Source organism: Phoca vitulina, unplaced genomic scaffold, assembly GCF_004348235.1.
Source record: "Phoca vitulina isolate PV1807 unplaced genomic scaffold, GSC_HSeal_1.0 scaffold9, whole genome shotgun sequence".
Classification (NCBI taxonomy): Eukaryota; Metazoa; Chordata; class Mammalia; order Carnivora; family Phocidae; genus Phoca; species Phoca vitulina.
Window position 1 is genome coordinate 20,817,457 of NW_022589712.1, and position 20,262 is coordinate 20,837,718.

A 20,262-nucleotide genomic window follows, 5' to 3' on the forward strand; every position below is an offset into this window, starting at 1 on the left:
CACAAGGTACCATCAGACCACTGAGGCCCTGAGAACATTCATGCCAGCAAGCGTCTGACTTGGGGAATATACTCAGTGCTCAATATTAGCACCAACTAAATTTCTGTTTTCAAGATTTGGGGACTAGCCACAGTGAAACAAATATATACACAAACAAGTCAAAATTAGATCTGAGAGATATCTTGTTGTAAACATTGATATAGCTTCATTTCTTCTGGGGAGTTGATAAGGTTTAACTTATAATCACCATCATCACCACTATCATTACATTCTTTCATTGAGGTATCTGAAAGGGATTTAAGGCAACTTCTAAAAAAAAATCGTTTATGTATAACATAGGATTTTAGCATTATTTCTCACAGATTATTAGGCCTAAAAATTAAATATAAATACACTCAAGTTCTTAATTATATATAGTAAAAACCAACAGCATACCCTTTAAGGACAGATAGTACATGAGGTACCAGATGAGGGCCTTTAAATGTCAATAGTGCTAAAATAGAAAGGTTGCAAAAATATAAGTCTGTACCACTGAAATACCATTAAGTGGAAAATAATTATACTATATTTAAATCGCACAAAGTAAACACTATCTAGATTACAAAATTAGTACATATCAGATGATGAAAGAACTGTGAGTCATTCAATGGCCTTTTGAAAGTAGGCGGGACATAAATAAAAATAAAAATAACAATAATTTCCCTCCTCTCAAGGATTATTCTGTTCCAGACAGCAATGTCAGTGCCAGCCAGATCCAAGTTTGATCTTTCCACATAAGACAGTGTCACTCAAGGGCAGGTGGCAGATGGAGGGAGACATCCTAATGGTAGTGGTCTAAGGATCTGTCCTTGAGTTCCTGCTACTGAGATTCCCCAGGACTATCCTGGGTCCTGTTTCAGTTTAAGTCATGGATGTTCAATTCCTCCTTTGAAGAAAATTAATATCCTCAAAATTCATGCCTTTTTAAATTGTCTAGAGGCAGACTTTCAGAAGGAAAGGGAGCACTGGGAATTGGGTCTATGTGGGGGAGTAGCTATGAGACTGATTCATGTCTAGGTTGGGGAGGCAGCTGCCCGTGATGCATGGGAATGCAACAACGAATTAACCAGCTTCACAGAGGATGAATGCTGTTGGGAGCCAGGCACTTGGTTCCACAGACTAATTTGAGGGACAGAGAAATACTCGAACTGCAGGGTAGGATGGCTGCTTTTGAAGATACAAATGACTAAAAGGACCTTGGGTAATTTAAAATCACAAGTTCAAATCTCAAAATTCACACCCGAAAGTATAAGGATTTCTTTTATCACCTATGGCTGAGATCATCCCAAACCACATTTAGTAGATCAGTCTTGGACATACTGAATTACAAAATCCTCTAATTAGGTCTGGACTGTGAAGCCAAGGTGTGGATGGAGAATGGGCAGGACTGGGACAAGGAAAGGGATGACCTCAAGGAGGACTGCAGGTGCTCTGACCCCACCCATCCTCACCCCCACTGCAGTGCTCCCGTCTGGGAAGCCTTCCCTTCCCACGCAGCAGAGGTTGCCTGAATCCCACGACTTCCGGAGGGTGAGACCCTGGGCAAGCCCCTTAACCTCTCAGGGCCTCAAATTACTCATCTGTAAAATGGTGGTCACAGAAACAAGAGTAGCATCTCCAGGGGTCCTACAAGGATTAAAGAAGCAAAGATGGGCAAACTGCTTAGAGCGGTGCCCAGCTCCCAGTACGCTATTCACAGACGGAGAGATGGTGGTTGTTTTTGTATCATCCCTGTTGTTATTCAAGAGAAACCTAATGATATTTTTATGACCTACTGGGATAACAAAACCTCCACGCAAAAGGGCCTGGAGGAAAGGTTGAGAATTCAGGAATGAGAAAAATTCCAAAATGTATTGTAGAAGTTTTCTAAGTATTAATTTTTTTTTTTTTTTTTTTTGGCTTAAGGCACTCCGAGTTAGCTTTCAATTTTTCCCAACAACAATACAAATTGCTAATATTTTGATGCTGGTTGCCTCATGATAGACCTAAGAGTGAAGCAGAAGAGCCAAGGCTTCCTTGGGAAGCCCCTGAACCCTCGCTCAGAAAATGGACTGAAAACTGTCCTCGATTATCTCAGGATTGTGTTATGACCCTGTCAATGCCGGGGCTTTAGGAAATTTCCAGGGAAAGGCCAGGGTTGGAGTATGTTGTATACTTCCTGCTACTACAGTAAGGTCCTGTAGGTAACAAGTAAGCTGAAAGCAAAGAAGGCACAGCACAGCATCCTATTAAGAGCAGTGAAGATTTCTTCCTGTATCTTGTGATCCAAGATGCTAAATTATTAGATGGGGAAACACAGAAGGACAGTCAGAGAAATAAATAGTGGGGCTTGGTTCCTAACCCTTCCCTCACAAATTCTGAGGAGCACCATCAGCCCAAAGGAGGTAAGAAGAATCCTCATTGTAAGGCTCTCTCCACTGGGAGGAAAGGTATTTATTGTAGTATGCGTAATACTTATTCACTTTGTCAAGTCAATAAAGTGGAAATGCTTAGATAAGTAAATATTACCCATTGAAGTGAGAAAAGGTGACCACTCCAAGTCAAACCAGTGGATTCCCGATCCAGCATAGGGCTTCAAGGGCTCAGAGTCCTTGTTTGCAACCTCACTCGAATGGCAGAATCACTGCCATGTCACAGGAAAAGAACCCCAGAATACTCAGTAATTCAAACTGTGAAAGAGCAAAGGACTTCCAGGATTGGCTTTATCAAAATAAGATTTATTAACATGGTCCCTAAGAAAATATGAATGCACCAGTGACTGGAAAATGATTTCTCTGTAGTGGCCAATAAATACATTCATACGCTGTTAATTTAATTGAATATTACATTTAAGGGAGAATTTGTTTCTTGCCCTTTCCAGTACCCAGAGGCCACCTGCATCCCTCTATTTTTAAAGCCAGCAGCATAGCATCTGCAAATCTCTCTGTACCTGACCTCTGCTTCCATGGCTGTATCTTTCTCTGACTCTCCCCCCCATCTTATAAGGACTCATGGGATTACATGGGGTCCACCTAAATATCTAGGATAATCTCCCCATCTCAAGATTCTTAACTTAATCACATGTGCAAAGTCCCTTTTGTCATATAAAGTGACACATGCATAGCTCTCAGGGATTAGGATGTGAAGTTCTTGGGGGGGGAGGGTCATTCATTTGTCTATCAGTAATGCCCTCCAGGTGCACCTGGATGGCTCAGTCGGTTGAGCATCTGACTCTTGGTTTTGGCTCAGGTCATGATCTCAGGGTCCTGAGTGTTGGGCTCTGAGCTCAGCAGGGTGTCTGCTTGAGATTCTCTCTCCCTCTGTCCTTCCCCCTGTTTGCATTCTCTCTCTCCCCCCTCCACTCAAAATAATAAATATATCTGTAAAAAAAAAATGCCTACCCCATGTTCTTCCTCTAAAAACACTTATCAATGGATCTTTCTCTAGCTGGTAAGATTCACGGGGATAGTATTTACGTCTGTGGACTTTCACGGCACTGGCTCTGTGGCAGTGGTATGCTGATAAACATTTAATGAGCTTTCCAAAAAAAAAAAGGAATAAAAGGGCCCTGAATTGTAGCTTTTGCAATTTCTATGGTTTAAATACTTTCATCAAGTCCAATTTCAAGCTAATGACTTTACTGAATGTAGAGTTTGGAAAAGATACAGAGTTGTACACCATCTGACAAATACAATAACATAAATTACCCCAAGAACATAGATAATAGTAAAATGAAGTAGAGTAACGAGGGCATGATGGAGTTTGAGTATGACTTTTGTTTTCATTTGAATCTAATTTAGTTAATTGTAAGTATATACAAATTAATTTCTATAACGGCTCTGTTTACCAAATAGCTTACAAACTTCCTGTAGCTTAAGCACTCTAATATAGAATAGTTCCCTCTCAATATTTTAAAAACTCATTTACTATCATTAAGCTTATAAATAAAAATGTCAGGAGGTTTTTAAATTTCAAACATTAGCATGTTAATACTCTACAAGAATACAGTAGTGATTTATACATTATTATTCATGTACTATGAATATGAAACGATTCCCAAGCCAAGATAATAACATATTTATAAAGCTTGTTTCATACTTAGCTACTAGTATGTATTTTATATAAAGCAGTTAGATATCTCAAGTATCCCCTGAATCAACATAATTTCCACAAGGTTGACAACAGCCAAAGAATTAGATGAAATGAAAAATAATAATTAAAACCAAAATAATTAAAACAAATTTAAATTCTTTAAAATGTTTGTCATTTAGAGTGCTTAAGCTACTGCAACTTGGCTCTCTTCATGGTCTTTTTTAGTACAAAAGAGCCGAGTACTACGTTCTGTAACTTTCCTGGCTGACTTACAGCTTCCCACCAGATGCAAACAACAGTGAACCTACTTAAGTCAAGTAAACTTGACGCTACTGAAATCTTTCAGACATCATGCAAAATCAAAAATGTTAATCCCAAGGAGAGGGGACAAAAAGGGGAAAAGCTCCAAAGCAAGATGACACACAATAGTAGGATAATCAGAGATAAAATAATTGCCTAGAAAGTTTTTTTTTAGGTATTTTTCTAAAGTCAACGAGACTTTTCCTCATTGCTAATATAATAAAATATTGGCAGAGGAAATAACACTTTTCAATGAAGAGTGGGGAGTATATGTCTAAGCTTGTATGGGTCATAGTTGTTAAATGGCAGGGATTATGGAGAAAAAGTGAGCCAGCAGAAGGAAGAGGATTTTACAGAAGGGCATGTATTCTGTGGAAATACATTTGTTAAATCAACAAGAAATAGCTGACAAATGAAATAAGTATCTATACCTGTATTTATAAATAGAACAATCTGATCTTCCTGAGGCAAATTAGTTGACAAACACAGGATTTTTTCATTAACTTATATGAAACTAAATAAACATAACCGATTTATATTATCATGGCTGGAAAGCATAAAATCTATCTAGACATTTTTGTAATCACATATCAATTTTGATTGGGATCAAAATTCAGAGGCACAATCAATGAAGATTATTTCCGACAGCCATGATGCAAAGACCTGGCCTTCCCCGGCAGTGCTAATTTCATGATTTACTTACACACTTCCTGTGGTAGAGCTGCTATCGGTGAGGAAAGATCCATTAGTCCTTTCCATCTGGGCCAGCCTGAAAAATGAAAATAAAGAGGTTCCATAAGGTGGCCCCATTGGGCATGGTCAACTGAGGTACATTCTCTGTTGTTCTCAAACTGTCATAATTCTGACAAAATATGAAAAGGTCTAAATCTCCTAATAAGATTGGGAATTTAAAACAACATCTAATGTTCAGTGACCTCTCTATCACCACTGCCTTAAGGCTTGTCGGTCTTCATCTTTTACCATGCTATATAGACTCCTAATTCACCTAGGCTCCTAACTGATCTCCCAGGCCCTACAATTGGTCTCCATTCTCACAAATCTGATTATGCTCCTCTCATGTCTAAAGACTCACCATGACCCCCTTTACCTAAGACATAACCCAACTCCTTAGCAAGTGGGGCTTCATTATCAGACTTCAGCTTCTATTCCTTCACTCCCCACTCCTTTAAACAAGCTATGTTCTTCCCCAGCTCAATGCTTGTAAGTATGTTTTTCCACTAGTCTAAGCCTACCTTTTCCCAGAAATTCTATCTGGCCAAGATGCAGTTCAAATGTTACTATTTATATGATGTTTGAACTAACCATTTTAGGAATAGCTAGTTGCTAGCTCCACAGACACTTCCTATATACACTTCTTTTCTGAAAGTTTGTGCAAGCCAGCAAGACCAGCCTGTACTCTATATTGTTTAAGGACTCTAAAATAAACCTCTATAATAAAGCATTAGCATAAACTTAATTACATATTGTAATTCATATGAGCACCATCTCCTGAGAACACTTTCAGTTCCTACACTCATTCATTGAAATGGGTTATATTATCTAAATCCTGCTTGTCTAGTGTTTGGATTCTCATGAGCTCAATAATCACATCCCATGGAGATTCACTCTTTATGGAATGTATAGCAGGTGTTTGGTAAAGTGCAAATCACAACATGGAAAGATGAGAACCAAGATTCCAAATATAATGGAGTCACAACTCTTGCAAAACATCTCTTAAATCAAGGCATGTCAATGATATAGGCTTCATACAGCAATAGATACATTCTGGGTGGCTGCGCAGCGGAGGGCTCCTATCAAAGTCTCTTACCGTGTGGCATACTGTTCTATTCTGGAATGGGTGTCATCATGAAACAGCTGAGGAGACTGTGAGGGGCTATAAAAGAAAAAGCAAAGAAACAGTTTTATGCCCAAATATTGATAGACGTCACTATTAGGAATGTTAGCTTAGTTAAACAGTGAATTTGCCATGCAAACAAACCATGAGGATTGTTACCCAGGAGGCAGACTATTCTTTTAGTTCAAGAGTTTCGTAATTACCCCCATGCTAATGACACCGATCAGAGTACCGGCTCCTGCAGATGGAGCTGTGAATACTCACTCATAGTGCTCTGGCCACATGCTGATGAGTGTGACAGGACTGCAGAGGGGGAGAGGGAAACAGAAGTCACAGAACTAGCACTTGAGAGCGATTGCAGACAAAAGCAGTGGGAGGCTGGGCGAGAAGACATTCTCAACTGTCTTCCACTCTCACGTTTGGTTGCCCTGAGGTACACCATGGGGAAATCAAAAGTAGGAGAAGTCCCTGTTTATTCTAGAGAAGAAGCTGTGCATTCAAGTGCCTGCAGGGGCTTTTCACAGATATTACAGGACATTTGTTACAGGAGAGCAAATGCATCTTTAAACAGTCTCATTGAAAAAAAAAAGAAACAAAATGTTCTACAATAGCTCAAAAACATGGAATAATTGAAAAGATAACGCTCCACGATATACCGAGAGATGATGCAATCAGATTCTTGTTTTTCCTGGAGAAGAAACTTGGTCAGAAATTCCAAAGACTACATTATATATTGATGGCAGAGTTGCAATAAAATGAGATTTTTCTGATTCCTTGTCCAGTTTTAAATGTAAAAATTCAAACCCGAGTATGCACAAAGTATCTCAACCTCCTAGAGACACTGAAAGAAGATGCTACACCTAGATCCTCTCCCCTACACCCAGCACCAAATTTCACATTATCAATAAAGCTGAAAGCAACCTGATGATGATACACTTTCTTCAAACAAAATTTTTTCTGGAAGTTCAATCTATGAAAATGATAAGGAAATGTGTTCTTGCCTGAATCTGGAGCTTGATCCTTCAGTACCACTCCCAGCCCTGGGGACCCTCCAACCTCGAAAACTGCCTAGAAATCCTCACGTCTCCATGAAATATCTTTTGAAAACTGAACATAATGAAAATGATTTTTTTTTTTTTTTGAGGAGAGTGGGGTGAGGTGCTGATGAATGTGGAAATTTAAAAGTCTAAAGAAAATCAGTTCTTTATTTAATTAAATAAAAAGTCTCCCACACAAGCTCATGTTGACTGAAACAAAGCAGAAGGAAAGTTTAAATTATTCTAGATCTGCTTGATTCTGCTATTTCTATTATACATAGAAACTTAAGAAAAAGTTAATGATCTCATTAGCTGCTACTGGGAAGCACAAGTTAATGTCTGAATAACAAAGATTAAAAGGAGATGAAGGGCATCTTATTGGGCTGAAAAACTAAGACTATCTGGACCTACTTTCAAACATAGGCATTAATCCAGTCTGTGTTTGTCAGAATATTTGTAAATAGACTTAATCATCCACATATAAGCTAGTTACAACAATAATGAAACAACATAGTATTATTCAATCGTCTTTTACATCATTACTTTTCCTTAACTCTGAGATATGGATGTTAAATGTCAAGTGAATGATTTGCTATAAACTTTCCAAAAAAATAGTAGCTACTCAGAGAGTATTTCTAAAATTCAAGTGTACTACAACACCTCTGGCAAACTTTAAGCACAAGAAAAATATGTACTTTTGATCTTTTTTTTTTTAATTTTTTTTAATTTTTTTAATTTTTTGATCTTAATTGAACTCGGAAAAGCTTTGGTGAAACTGCATGACTGGTTCTTGTGAAGTTAATTCAGTTAGCACAAAAGTGATTCACTGAACTAAGATAAGAATGGCAGACGTAGAAAGCTGAACTGAAGTTCTCGAAAGTGTTTTATATATTGAGAACATAGAATTCTAAGAAAAGAAGTAAGATTTAAAAAATCAAACTTTAGGCCTCATTGACTTCAAAGTATTTTGATTTGTAGAAAAAAAAAAGGTTAAGTGATAAATTTTCTCATTTAATTCTGGGAGATAAAAACAAGGCAATAATATCCCACTGCATAGTTAGAGTCTATAGTTAAAGAGGGTTCAAAATAAGACACAGTTAATAATGTAGCCTATCCCTGCTTTCCAGAGCAGGGGCTGAATGGGATGTTTTGGTTAATCACACACTAATATGCAGTGAATTAGACTCTATTAAATATACTTAATATTATATAAAATATAATCCAGACTTTCCTTAAAGAACTTAATGATTCTTTCAAAGCCTTACGCTTCCAGTCTTTTGCCTTCTTCAATCCATTTGCCCCAGAGTAGGTGGGGCCCTAGGGTGCTCTCACATATAAACCTTCAATGGTTTCCTACTGTTTTCAGGATAAAATCCAAACACCTTGGCACGATTTATAAGGCCCTTCATTATGTGGGTCCTGCTTCTCTCCCCACTCTCATTTCTTGCCACTATTCCCAGCTTCCCATCCCAGTTTCCCAAATGATCTTGTCTCTGGGATTTTGAAAATACTTCCCTTGCCTAGAAACTCTCCTTCTCCTCCTCCCACACCAAACCCTGCACGTCTGGCTCTATGAATCTTCCCCGTCTCAGTGTAGCTGAGACTTACTTCCTCACTTCCTCCCGGTCCATGAGTTGGTTCTTGCTCCAGTAAGAACTCAAAAGGACCATGAAACTCATCTATTCCACTTTAACCAATACCAGGCAGAATTGTCTATTTTACTTCTTTGATCTTTAGGGAAACCAACCTACCTTTTAGCCAATAATAATCTCTCACAATTCTCAAATGACTTTTATTTTTAGCTTATTTCTTAGGTTTATTTTCTCTTTTTAAATTAACATATAATGTATTATTTGTTTCAGGGGTACAGGTCTGTGATTCATCGGTCTTACACAGTTCACAGCACACTGGGAGCACACTGGGGCCCCACCTACTCTGCAGCAAATGGACTGAAGAGTTATCATTGCTCACCACAGCAATGGTAACTCTTTAATCAAGTTCTACTCATTTATTTTGATTTATTTTTTGAAAACTCTTGCACATATAGTTACCAAATTAATTGAATAAACCTAAGCATGGGTTTGTTTAGTAATAACTCATTTTTCTCCCAAATCCCCTCTACGTATGCATGTATAATTACTGGATAGGGGATAAGACATCACATTTTGCAGGGATGAAAGAGAAAGATGCAGAAGAAAATTCTAATCAGCTTCATAAATAACTTCAACACATTTACCACTTGACTGGTTTTTCTCCAATGTTCTGTCACAAATAGGAGAATAAACAAAATCAAACTTTACTACCCACTCACATAAATTGTTACACCAGAAGATTAAGTGGCTCTGTACTAGAAAGGGCTCAGCAAAAAAATGAACTATACTGACTTCAAGGATGTGTTCTAGAGTTAAAAAAAGAAAACCTGCCCACTCTATCCAGTATCTCATAAATCTTTTTCAAAAAGCATCTTGTGACATCTGATTTAATCTTATACTCCTTCGTTTCTTTCTCTTATTTTCCTCTCCCTGAAAATGCGGGCAAATGGATGATAGACGAAATGAAGCATTTTCAGAATTACAGCCAAAAATCATAGCACAAAATTATTTGGTATGCTTTTCTGTTCTTTTTCATCCGAGTGTCTTTAACTAAGTCACTCAGAATAGAATGACTGATGTCAATGATTATCTTGACATGAAAAGGCAAATTATCAAAAATGCATAAAAGGAGTATAAAAGATCGATCTAGATGCATGATTCATATGAAGGATGTAGATATTTGAAGTGGGACACAAAATGCCAATGGTTTATCCTAAGAGTGAAAGGCGCATCACTAGTTCAAGCCTATCAAATTGTCCTGTAAACAAAAGCACTATGTGATCATTCTATGCTTCAGGCAGCTCCTCCAAAGGTTAATTAGATCTGATACCAAGGGAAGTAAAATTGTGTGTTTATCATGGCGTGTTCAGCCCAGTTAAACTATATATTAGATAGCAAAACAAATAAGAATGTAAAATCATATAACCTTTTGAAGAAAAAGACAAAAATATATCCATAAAACAAAGAGAGAACCAAAAATCTACTTTTCCTTATGGATTTTAAGTATTTGAATAGCTCTCTGTAAATTGAAATTGCTCCAAAAAATTTTATTCTAAAATGTACTGTGGAAAAAATAACTGGGAGGCATAATATTTTAATTGTACACAGTTTGATATTGAGTAAAGTTATCAAAAAGTTACAATTTTCTGTATGCTTTCAATGTGTGGTATTTTGGGATCTATCAACATACACAGTTGTGCACCCATGACATTATAGCTACTGTGCTTTGGCTGTGGTCTTTCTTCTACTTCTTAGAAGTTCCACAAATCAACAAAAAACAACAACATACATTTGTACATAAACTCAGCAAAGTCAATGGTCTACAAAGCTTTATATGGAAAAAAAAATCCAAGCTAAACAGTCTATTCCTCCATTTTGACATCTTTGAGTCGTAGATTGTTCTAATACTAGACTATGACTGCTCTCTGCATATCTCTCATACACCCAATAAAACGAACTAACAGTTTTGAAGGTTAAAGAAAGAAAGACTGATTTCACAAAAATTGGCACTCAACACACTTCTTATACTTCTCACTACAATTTTCTTTACAGGAGAATGTAGAAAACTTCACACTTCACACCTCTGAGCTTTTCTAGAGTCATTTGAGAGGGCATCTTTCTGTAACTAGAACATCACTATTTTTATGACTAGGCATTTTGCTAATGATTAGCAATAAAAGTTAATTTTTCCCAAGATTCAAGCACAAGAAAATTGCTTCAGCAGGTGCATTTATGCTGTGATTTTGAAAAGTGATTCAAAGATTTAAAATCAGATCTATTTTGATCTTGATATATCATTGTTTAATAATTTAAACTTCTTGCATTTCTTCTGGCTTGCTTTAAGAATTCTTTTTCTTTTCACTTCAGGTTACAAGTTGTTATTTTTCTTTTCTTTATAATGCCATAGTAATTTTGCTATTTTGAGATTTTTTGTTTCATTTATGTTTATAAACTCAAATTACATACTTTTAAGAAATTTTGTCTATTTTATGTACCTATAAAGCTATCTCATTTTGCTGCCTTCATGCTCAAGAGAAAAGAAATTAAAAATATTTCATCAAGATTTTGATGAGATTTTAGCATAGGTATATATGAATCAAGATATTCAATATTATTAATAAATTTAAAGTAAAAACATGTAAAATAAGTGTAAAACATACTACATGAAATAGCAAACCCCTCCCCACAGGAGGAAAAATGGAAAATGAATAAAATCATGAAACAGTGCATGACCCAATTCGCTTTAAGTATTTTTAAGAGGAAAAGAGATGACCAAGGCAAAGGTTGAACACACAGTAATACATATTTTTAAAGTGGAGGAACACTTTACCTAAAATTTTAGCTGTGGCATTGTCAAATCAAACAGCAAAAATTCATGTTGTGAAGACTGATTCCAAGGTTATTTACCTCTTTTAAAATGAAACATTTTGCACGTGATGTGCTGAGCACCGGGTGTTATATTGACCTGATGAATCATTGAACATTATATCAAAAACCAATGATGTACTAATACCTTGGCTAATTGAATTTAAATAAAAAAATAAAGTAAAAATTAAAAAAAATGAAACATTTTACCAAAACACAAATTCTTTCTGGTATCAGATAATTTCTCTTGTATCATTAACATAATAAGAGACAACATCAGAGAAAAGGGTACATAGAAGTTTCAATATTAAAATTAAACTTACGTTTCTAAGTTGTCACCTTCAAGAACTGTCTGGACAGGCAGGTAGCCAAGCCGAGGATGTTTGGCAAAGTATTTCTTTGATCTGAACTTATTCTTCAGCACCTTTGTGAAGTCCCGTACATCTTCCCCAGATGTTGTCTAGGAAGTTGAAAAAATTGTACTTCTTTCATTAAAATGGAAGGAGATATCTAGCTATAATAAAATTCGAGCAGATATAAATGACAACAGTTTCAGTAGCTTTATGTATTTTTGGAACAACAAAGCATGTCATGAAATCACACGACAACCAGGACTCATCGTTAAATAATGTCCAGCAATCAGTTCGTAATTTTTTAATTTTCATAACTAGCTCATTTCCCCAATATTTAAAAAATTGGGCCAAAAAGTAAAATTAGTTTGGCAATGTTATTGGTTGATTCCTATTAATAAAAGAGCTGTGATTTGCTATTAAGTGTGTTTAGTGATGATGAAGGATTTTGGATATAATACGGTTTTAACTAAAGTGAATAAATGAGGGTGAGCTATATAGCTCTTACTGACTTCACACAAGCCAGCATATATTGAAGTCTGGAAAAGGAGAAAGCAATAAATAAGAGAGAAGGAACAGGGCCACAATATTGTAAGGAATACTGTCAGTTTGTCTTTCCCAACCATACAAACATATAATTATTTGACATGGACTAAATTTGTAATGCGATATAAAATGTTACTCTTTCCTTGACCATTTCAAGATGATTATTAATAATCATTTAGGGTGAGGTGAGCTGAAATCTATCCCCACCCCATCCCCTCCTCCTATCCCATGAACTGTTCCTGAAGCCTCAGCTTCTTACTCCCTATCACCAATTCTAGTTTTTATTTACAATATGTTATACAGACACCAACTTCAGTCCTTGTGAAGAGGCCTTTAAAATATTTACATTACCTGCAGAGAACTGAATTAAAACCTTGTTCGTCTGACTCCTAGTTGGCTATTCAACCTAAACCTGGACAGACCTCACTCCTATCACTTTACAAAACAGAGAACTTTTCTATAATAACAAACCCAGTACTAAATACGCTGCTCACTTGCTGCCTGCCCCTCTCTCCTTGCACCCTCCCCAGTCCATCTTTTCCTCCATGACAAGCATGCCCGGGACTCACACAAACTTGTTTTGCAAACAGAAGCTTAAAAAATATAACTATTTTTTAAAACAACTAAATTCTGAGTCAGCCCTTATGTGGTTTTGTTGCTTTCCATCTGCTCTCATTCTACCTAAATGTGTCTGCTTCTAGTACACAATTGAGAGAACTTTTGATTCTCTAGGCTTGCAGAGCAGAGAGGAATAAGCCCAAGCTATTTATAATGTAAGTTCATCAATTTTAATTTTACTAAAAAAAAAAAAGTATAGCAAGGACCACCCACATCGTCACTAGGCCTTTGCCATCAGACCCACAGTGTCCAATCTTCTCCTGAATAACATAGAATAAACTATATAATGTCTGTAGTTATTTAGGTACAGATCCTTCCAAAGATAAAGAAGAATTTTTTAGAAAATAAGCTATTAATGAAAAGAAAAAGAATCCAAGGCACTCCATAGAGGAAAAGTGTTGCTAAGAGAGACGATGGTTTGAGGGTGCTAAGACCTAACCAGATAGAACAGGAGAAATAAGCAGAATAACATTTGGGAGTAAAGAAGGAAATTCTTAGAGAAGGGATGCCTGGGACTGAGAATAAAGCCAAAAGGACCTATCACCTTATAAAGGACATTTGGACCTCTGGTAATGGGTTTCACAACTGCGGCTCATTACACTTATAGATACGTTCTCCCTGAAATGTTTCGATAAAGAGGAAAAGAAGGGAAGAAGCTTTCCATGACAGAAATACAAAAAGAAGACCCCAATGCAAAGATAAGCATTTATGACTCAATTTATTTTTCTGTCTGCTCTTAACACCTTGTTAATATACAGAGAGATACGGAAGTACTGGCCTCCATTACTTGGTCCACCTTCCTCTGGCAATAAAAACGTTTTACCATTTAGCCCAGTGGTTTTCAAGCCATATCCAGGCTTTCAATTCAGGTAGCCCTGAGTGGCGTGGGTGGGGCAAAAGGCCAGGGGGACAAGGTACCAGGACACTTACCAGTCGGCCTCCGCCAGGGCAGTATACAACACAGTGCTTTTTATATATTCACAGGGTTGTGCAACCATCACCTCAAAAAAGAAACCTTGTACACACTCGCGATCACTCCCACCTCCACCCTAACCCCGTTGCCTCCCCTCAGCTCCTGGCAACCACTAATCTACTTTCTGTTTCTTGGATTTGCCTATTCTGGACATTTCTTATAAATGGAATCATACATACAGTCTTTTGTGACTGGCTTCTTTCACTTAGCATAATGTTCTTCTAGCTTATCCATATTTAGGTTTCAACATGAACTTTTGCTTGGGGGAAAAAATGACACATCATTCAAAAGTACACGTCCAATTCCACATCAAACATTCTTTAGCTAAAGACATTCCAGACATGGAAGAACAAAGCAAAACTAACCAACCAACAACCAAAAAACCCATCTCCCACGAAACAAAATACAAAAAACAAATAAAAAGTACCCACCTGCCTCCCAAAAAGTTATAGCAGGCGCTGAAGTTAATTGTGATGATGCTCAAATTTAATATTTGAAAAAAAGAGTGCATTCTCATGCAGAAATAGCATATTTTTATTTCCTCATGAATTTTCATATCAAGGGGAAAAAAAACTTCCACCAATACTTACAATCTAAATGCACTGAATTCACTAATGCCATAAACTTTATGTAATATTAAAAGAAAAAGTGGAAAGTAATTCAACCCACAAAAACCAGGTGTTATATTCGGGTTAGCAAAATGTAATTCTTTAGTTGAAAGAGAGCCAAGAAAATGAATTACACCTATTTTCTCACCAAAAAAAAGTTAAAAGATATTTTTACATATTTGTAAAAATATGTAATTGTAAAAATATGTAAAAATATAATTTGCTACCTAGTATCTCTCTATTTCAAAGCACTAGAGCAATAGTTTGGTAAAAAGCAAAAAAGAGGACCACCCACCTAGCATAATGAATATAATCAAATTCAACTCTATCTTCAAGCTAGGTATAATACTTTGTTCTCTTTCTTTTTAAAGCAAATAACTATTGATATTATGATCTGAGGATGAAATTGAAAGAATCACTCATTACTACACAAATTATCCAACATTTTAAGTTATCCATGTATTTCTTGAAAGACTAGGTTTTTATTTATTGCTGTTAAGAAAACAAAGAAGGAGAACAAAAGATTTTGTAGATCTCATTATATGAGACAAGGGGAACATAAGGGCATAGAACTCTGCACCTTATAAATAGCTTTCCTTCATTCTCTTTTTACCATCAAGGGTGGTAAGATTACCATTACTTTTTTGACCCCTCCGAAAGCTGACACCCAAGCTTTCAGACCTACAAGTCAGTAAGGAGAAAGCTGCTCTTCCAAACCTGGGTTTTTTCACTATACCAGCACTATATCCCTTCTCCTAGAAAAACGCAACAGTTCTAAGTTTTGTAAGAGAAAGATCCCATAGCCATTGACTAAAATACCTATTATTACATTAAGCTATCCTGTGGCTGATTTTTACCAATTCATATTGAAATGTCATTTTATGACTTTTAAATTGTATGTCCAAGACACGTTTTGTGTAAGTAGAATTAGAAAAAAATTACACATGAAAGAGAAAAAAGAAAAAATTAAAATTGCCTGCTCTTTGACCACCTAGGGATACCCACTCTTAAAATGTTTGTGACTGGACTGATTTTTTTAATTCTTTTTATTGTAAAACAAAACACAGATATATAAAACTATACACAACAAATGCATGGCTTAGTGAATATATAAGTGAATACGTAAGGCAAATACCATCCAGTCAGGAAATTGAACTTTGCCAGACATTCCAGAAGTCCCTTCCACATGCCTCGTTCCATCCCTTTCTTTCCATAATAACCATTATCTTCATTTTTATGAGCAACAACTACCTTGTGTGTAAAAAATACTTTTTCACCCCAAAGTCTATCCCTAGATACTTTAGTTGCTCATTTCAAAAAATCTGATATATTTTAACTCACTTTTAATCTACAGATTTCTCCTCCATACTTGCCATTTCCTTACAGTTTATCTGTTGGAAAACACAGGCAATTTGACCTAGCTAAACTTTGCTGATTGCATATTTTTGGTGCAGTTCAGCAAATTCTTCAGGCCTTTGGATATCCTGCAAACTGGCAGCTGAATCCAGAGAATGCATCAGCTTCAGGGATGATCTGGCAAGACTATCAGTAGTGTTCGGTAGGCACATGATGTCTGGTTATCATTCTTTTGTGAGCCTAGCAGATTTCATGCTAAATGCCTATATCCACTCAATGGGGGCTTCAAAATGGTGGCATTCTAATTCTATCATCCATTTTCACTTATTAGTTGAAATAATTATATGAAGGCATGTCCCCTTGACCACTCTTTGGCCACTCAGTAATACAGTTCATTCAGGAAAGGCAGGATTACATGTTTGATTTTTCCCTTTTATTGACCAATTTTCCCAGTAATACATTCCTATCATTCTCCAAAGATGACCAATTTTTTAAAATTATTTTCATGTATCATTATGAACTTGTAGATTTTTAACATATTTGATGGGTTTTGGGTCCATTGCAATTATTATCATTATTGAAGATCAAATTGTCCTATCTTTGGCCAGTAGGCGCCCCTTCCAGTTAACCCCACTTAGTTTAAGCTCTATAGGTAACAGTATATTTAATGGTCTCTACCTGTCCTTAGGATGTTACTTCTCCATTTATTTTGTTTTTCTGAAGCCTGGTCTCCAGTAAATCTTCAAGAAGTACTCATAGGACCAGTATTACCTGAGTTCTTGTATGTTGGTGATAATTTTCCTGGGTCCTTACTAGATAGTAGAAGGCTGGTTTTTCTCAATATAAAATCCTTGGCTCACACGCTTTTTTCCCCTGAGTTTCTTAAAAATGTCCTTCCATTTTCTTTTGGTATAAAGCTTTGCTGCTGATTATTTAATTTTCTTTCCTTTTAAGTCACATTGTTCCTTTTGTTTAAATGACTGGAAGATTTTTTTCTTTGACTTTGAAGTCCAGTAATTTTATCAGAACATATTATATTATTGGTCACTCTGAGTCAATGTTCTCAGGCATGTGATATACTCTCAGTATACAGTTTCACCTTTTCTTTTTTTGGTGGGAAGGAAGGTTTTTCTTGAATTTTTATTTTTAGTGTCTGTTCTGTCCTACTCAGGGTTCCTATTCTGCATTTCTATTATTCATACTTTCAATTTTTTCCCCTATCTTCAATATTTGTCATTTTCTCTTGGATCTTTTATATTGTTTTCTTCATTTCTTTTTGACTTTTAAAGTTTGTATCTTATTCACCTTCTATTTCTCTCAAGATATTTACCTGTTCTATTTATTAAGACTAAAATTTATTAGTCAACTTTTGCAATGAGTTTTTTCTTTTATTTCTAATTCTTTCCTGAGTTCTGTCACCTCACCCTTTCCAAGATTTTCCAGTTCTGATTTATGTTTTCTTTCGTGTGTTGGATCATTTTCTTAAGCTTATTTTAAAATAGTAGGTTACAGTTTTGACCTGTTCAAGGAGCACATATTTCTGGTATGCTTTACTATACTTATATTATTTGGCTCTTATATCTTTTCCTTATAATTGCTTTATAAGAGATTTGATCTTGATACTTTCTGCTGCTCAATTTTGTCATTGTTGTGAAATTAATTTTACTAATTCAGGGAAGCTTCACGCAGGTTCAGGAAAGCTTCTCTAACTTCACAGGGCTCCTTCTTCCATTGCTTTTGCTGGGTATTCAAAAATAGGGCACTTCAGTTTGGGGATTTCCTGGTCCTATTCCCTTGCCCTACTCTGGACTAGACCATTTCTTTCTTTCATCTCTGTTGCTTTGACCTGTTATGTTGGTGTCATTCCTAGCAGTTTATACAGCTTGAGGCTCTTTTCCTGGAAGGAAGCCCTGGGGGGGTCAGGTCTAAGGACTCCAGAAGCCCAGAGCACCCCAGCACCTTCAGACCTTCCGCTCTGGGCCCCTCCCAGGTTCACAGCTCTGCTCCCAAATCAGCCCTTTGAGCTCTCCACTGAACACCTGCTGTCTGTTTTGGGGTTCTCCATTTCTCAGGCACCTTGCTTCCTTTTCTTTTATCTTACAGATAATGATATCTTCATGCAGGTTTTATGGCTAGTGGTGGCTTGTCAGCACCCAGATTTATTTTGGGGGATATCTTATTACCTAGTTTTATTGTAAATGTTGCCCAGAGAGTTGGCTTTCTGTCTAGTTGCTCTCTTTTTACGTAACTAATTTAGAAATGGGAAGAAAATGACAAAGACAAAAGATATTGAAAAACTCTACCCCCATCTCCCCCAAATCCTTCTGGCTTGATTTTTAACAAGCACATAAGAACTCACATATCCAAATGAGGACTGTCTTTCAAATTGTCATTTTTGGAAAGCTAATGAAGGTGAGTCACTGTGAAAAACATTTTAAAACTAAACCTACACAGACAAGTGGGCTTTGAATACTCAAAATTATACTTCCCTCCACTATGCTGCTATTAAGTAGCACAGAGATAATGATGAAAACTTATTTGGGTAATAACAAGTAATTAGTTCTCAACTTGCACCCCACCAACTAACACAAATGAATGCATAAAATACAAAAACATGTTGCTGAATTACAAATGCTTCCCTGGGGTAAGTCTGTGCATGTAACTCTCTACCAAAACCCTAAAAACTCCTGTGTAAATTGGCATCAGATGATTTTTCACTCGAGTTCTATTTTGCCAATCAAAGTTGGTAGTATTTTAAATTTTCCTTCATTTTATTCCTTGACTGAGGACAAATACAGACATCATATAGAGCAAATTTAGAGTTAATCTATTTTTTACTTGTGTTTGTATATCTACATATAAATCCATATGTATTATTCTACATATCCCTGTTCATGTTTTAAACTATATATTCTTATTGTAAATGCTGACACCTATGTATTATTGAACTTCAAAAACATGGATATATGACTGAGAGTCTTTTCCTTCTTATTAATGTGAATTACAAGGAGCAACAAGGTGAAGGTACAAAAGAATCTAGAATTTAGATATGCTAACCCTCACAGTATTGTAGTCAAGTAGATCTTTGAATAAATTGCTTTACTACTTCAGCTCAAAAGACTCCTCCTATTAACATGAAAGATCCACAAAGCAAAACATAAAAAGGACTATTAACAATGATGTCAAATAAGCTAGAGGCCAAAACATCCAACTTCTAAATACTTAGCAATTTAAGCAAAACACCAAACAGCTGCAAATAAATAAGCAAAACCATATTTAGCTAAAATCTCCCCCAAATTCCTCTGGTCGGCTCATAACTTGGGATGGCAATATTATCTAATTCTTTAACAAATGCTCCTACTGTTAGAGCTTTAACCGTTAACTACAAAAATGAATAAATTTTAGACACAGTTAAAAAAAAAAAAGGAAGTACAAAGAGGAAAACCAAGGTTATATAAACAACACAGCCATTTGGCACATGAGTAGAATAATTAAACACTACCTGTACCATTTTGCACAAGTGCAAAAATCACTGCTGAAAAGCATCATCATTAGCAAGATTTATTTCTTAAACATAGAAGTCAATAATCTCAAATGGTATATGCATACTTCTAAGGAGTCCATCATTATCACAGGACTTATCTTACAGACGTTCCAATATTTTTTTTATAATTGCAAAAACAACTTCTCAAGATTGATTTAAGTTTCACTGATCTCAAAAAGTTGAAATTCAGATACACTGAACTCCATGAATAGAAGGAAATCAGTAAGACAAGCTTGAAGCCTTTCAAGTTCTAATGGAAAAACATGAAACTAAAAAATTAGCATTAACAGAATCACCAAGGGGTCAAGAATAAGTAGGGTAATAAGGCATCCAATGGAAAATGGATGTTGTCCAAACCTCAACTTAAGAGCTAATGACACACTCTAAATGCACTGCACTTACTGGGAACACAGGGTAAGGTGAGCAAGAACTGAAAAGCCACTTCAGGATGCTGAGGTCAGAGAAGGAGCGATGATGCTGCACATTGAGCCTGCTGGCAAATGTCCCA

The 20,262-nt window shown here is 36.2% G+C and overlaps 1 protein-coding gene across 9 annotated transcripts in view; it reads right to left on the reverse strand.

Annotated features, from left to right (window-relative positions):
- Positions 1–20,262, reverse strand: part of UTRN (utrophin) — a 491,233-nt gene that overhangs the window by 18,721 nt on the left and 452,250 nt on the right. For all 9 annotated transcript variants that reach the window (XM_032407730.1, XM_032407732.1, XM_032407729.1 and 6 more), the window contains 4 exons: positions 12,083–12,219; positions 6,530–6,568; positions 6,239–6,304; positions 5,114–5,179 (listed from right to left, as the gene is read on the reverse strand). In XM_032407730.1, the coding sequence (XP_032263621.1) occupies positions 5,114–5,179; positions 6,239–6,304; positions 6,530–6,568; positions 12,083–12,219 (308 nt within the window). The remainder of the gene's footprint in view (positions 1–5,113; positions 5,180–6,238; positions 6,305–6,529; positions 6,569–12,082; positions 12,220–20,262) is intronic.